The 3047-nt window shown below is 36.3% G+C and overlaps 1 protein-coding gene across 1 annotated transcript; it reads left to right on the plus strand.

Moving 5' to 3' along the window:
- Positions 1-1698, plus strand: LOC109218021. Its single transcript, XM_019382340.1, has 4 exons — positions 1-657; positions 776-1012; positions 1082-1264; positions 1402-1698. The coding sequence occupies exons 1-4, from the start codon at positions 1-3 to the stop codon at positions 1696-1698; spliced, it is 1374 nt and encodes a 457-aa protein (XP_019237885.1).

The following is a 3047-nucleotide window of genomic DNA, read 5'->3' on the forward strand; positions in this document are numbered from 1 at the left end:
ATGTCTTTTTCCATTAAAAAGGGCAATGAGGGGTGTAGAGTGAAGACACTAAATTCAAGACATGACTGTAATCCTGCTTTTGATAACAGTAGGGTTGAATATAGCACTATAGCTTACTACTTCAAGAAGAAGTTGCAAGACAACCCTAAGTATAAGGTGAAAGAAATGAGGGCAGACCTGAAGAATTCATTTCAACTTAATGCTAGTAAACCTAAGTTTAAAAGGGCAAAGAGAAAGATATTGGAGAATTTGGAAGGGAGTTTCACTGATGATTATAACAAGCTTGAAGCATATGCCAATGCTTTGAGGGACAGTAATCCTGGAAGTGATGTTGTTATTAATTTATCTAAAGAAGCATTGTTGCAAGGCAAAAGGAAATTCCTTAGGATGTACATTTGTTTTCATGCATTGAAGATGGGGTACAAAGAGGGCTTGAGACCATTTATTGGGCTTGATGGTACATTCTTAAAAAGGAAGGCTAAAGGACAGCTACTAGTTGCTGTTGGGAAAGATAACATGAATTATTTTTATCCACTTGCTTGGGCTGTAGTTGATAGAGAAACAAAAAGAAGTTGGACTTGGTTTCTGGAGCTTCTTCACAATTCATTGGACTTGAATATGGGTAATGGAGTCACATATATGTCGGATATGCAGAAGGTATAACTGTTTCTTTACTGTTTTTTGTCACAATTCTTTACAATTTTTTACTAACTTTTCTTTACTATTTTTTGTCACAACTCTTTACTGTTTTTTACTAGCATTTTGATATGTACAGGGATTAATGGAGGCAATAAAGACAGTACTTCCTGAAGTAAAGCATAGATTCTGTGTGAGACATGTAGAGTCAAACTGGTGCAAAGACTATAGAGGTCTTGAAATGAAGAAGTTACTTTGGTGGAGTGTTTGGGCCACTTATGAAGAAGACTTCAAGGATCAGTTGAGCAAGTTGGGACAGTTGAAGGAAGCAGTTGTTACAGACCTGTTAAAGTACCCACCCCAGAGTTGGTGTAAGGTATACTTTGACACAGTTTGTAAAAATCAAGGTGTGGATAATAATTTTACAGAATCTTTCAATTCTTAGATATTAGAAGCTAGATACAAGCCCATCATCAAGATGTTGGAAGATATAAGACTCAAAATAATGAATCAGTTGAGAAAGCATGAAGATGAGGTGAGAACATGGAAGACATACTACAATCCTCAAAGCATGAAGCTTTATAATGACTATCTGAAGATAGCTCATTCCATTGAGGAGATTTCAATGGTGATGATGGATTTGAAATAGTAGAAGGGGTTGACAAATTCATTGTCAATATATAGGGAAAAAGATGTACATGTAGAGGATGGGATCTTTTAGGAATTCCATGTCCTCATGCAATAAAATCATGCGTGTATTTAAAGGAATACCCTTTGAAGGAGATGCACTGGTGGTATAGCAAAGAAGCCTTTCTACTTACTTACAAGCATAAGTTACAACCTGTACCTGGTGAGAAATTCTGGAAACTAGATCCATCTCAAGCCATGGAACCTCCAGAACTGGTGAAACGAGCTGGCAGGCCTAAAGTTAAAAGAGATAGACAAAAGGATGAGGCAATCAAGAGGCAAGGGGAGTGTAGTCAGTCTAGAAAAGGCAGAATTATGACTTGTGGCAATTGTGGAGAGGCAAACCATAATGCAAGGGGATGTAAAAAGGTATAGATCCAATACTTAGAAATGAACTTGTTATTATACTTAATTGATATTAACTATTTCTTTTTTACATTAAACATCCAATTAATGTGCAGAAAGTAACAAGGAAGAAGCAGCCATCAAATAAAAATGATGGGAAGACCTAGGGGTAAGAATCCAGCCAAAAGACAAAGGACTTTGATTAATGAAGACACTGATGATGATGAGGTATTGGCAGATATCAATTTATCAGCACCCCAAGTATCCCAAACAAGTGAAGGCATTGGCAGCAGTCAATCATTTATCTTTATGCCTACTCCAACTCTGGATGTTATTTCTGATTTTAATGATGGTCCTGAACCTCCATTAAGGCCTAGTATTATATCAGAATCACAAACTAGACTTATGGAAGGGCAGAAGGTTGGTATGAACACTGGGACAAGGACAATCAAGTTTACAGGAGATAACACAGGTGTACGTGAACCTGCTGATCTTCCATACACCCCAGTAAACTTGACATGGAAGGGAAAGGCAGCAATCACTGGGAATCAATTGGAGATGCAAACAAGACAAAGAATTGGGAAGTTGAAGACAAGAAAGGGGCCTTGATAATCTAATTAGGACTTGTTTTGTTAGTTGGTAGCTAAAGTGAGACTTAAACACTTGGTTTATTTTTGTTAGCATTTGGAGTTGGATGCCTTGTTATGACTAAGGTTGAGTGAGTTTTTGAAGTTATAGCAGTGGCATCCACTTCTCCAATTTGATGTAATAGGCAGAATTATGACTTGTTGAATTATGTAGTTTGGTTTATCTGAGTTGAAGTTACTACCAGTTTTTGATGCCTTAATGCCCAGCTTTATGGCCTTACTGCCCAGTTTTTGTTGCTTAGTTTTTGTTGTACAATTTTTGTTGCCCAGTTAAAGTTACTGCCCAGTTTTATGTTGCGACTTGTTATTGCTGTCCTTAAGCAGTTTTTGTTGTATTTGTTACTGCAGTCCTGATGCAGTTTGTATTTGTTACATTGAGTTTTGTCCTAAATCAGTTTATGCCCAGTTTTGTGTGTGCTTGAAGGAGCTCATTTTGAGCATCCCAGATATATGTTCGAATTGGGATCACTATTTGTTAGCGTTTGGTCAACAATGACTTAACAAATTCAACATTAAACATCTAATGGAAACTGCCAGAATTATCATAAACAACATTTCAATAATCATTAAGTTAACAATGTCATTACAATACAAAATCCAACCATTAAACATCTAATAGAAACTGCCAATATTCACGGACATATTTCAACACAATAAAATAACAAGTTCAACATTCCAATATTAAACTGTAGATACAACATTCCCCTTCTACAAAATAATTTCAACATAATT

Source organism: Nicotiana attenuata, chromosome 2 (assembly GCF_001879085.1).
Source record: "Nicotiana attenuata strain UT chromosome 2, NIATTr2, whole genome shotgun sequence".
NCBI classification, from domain to species: Eukaryota; Viridiplantae; Streptophyta; class Magnoliopsida; order Solanales; family Solanaceae; genus Nicotiana; species Nicotiana attenuata.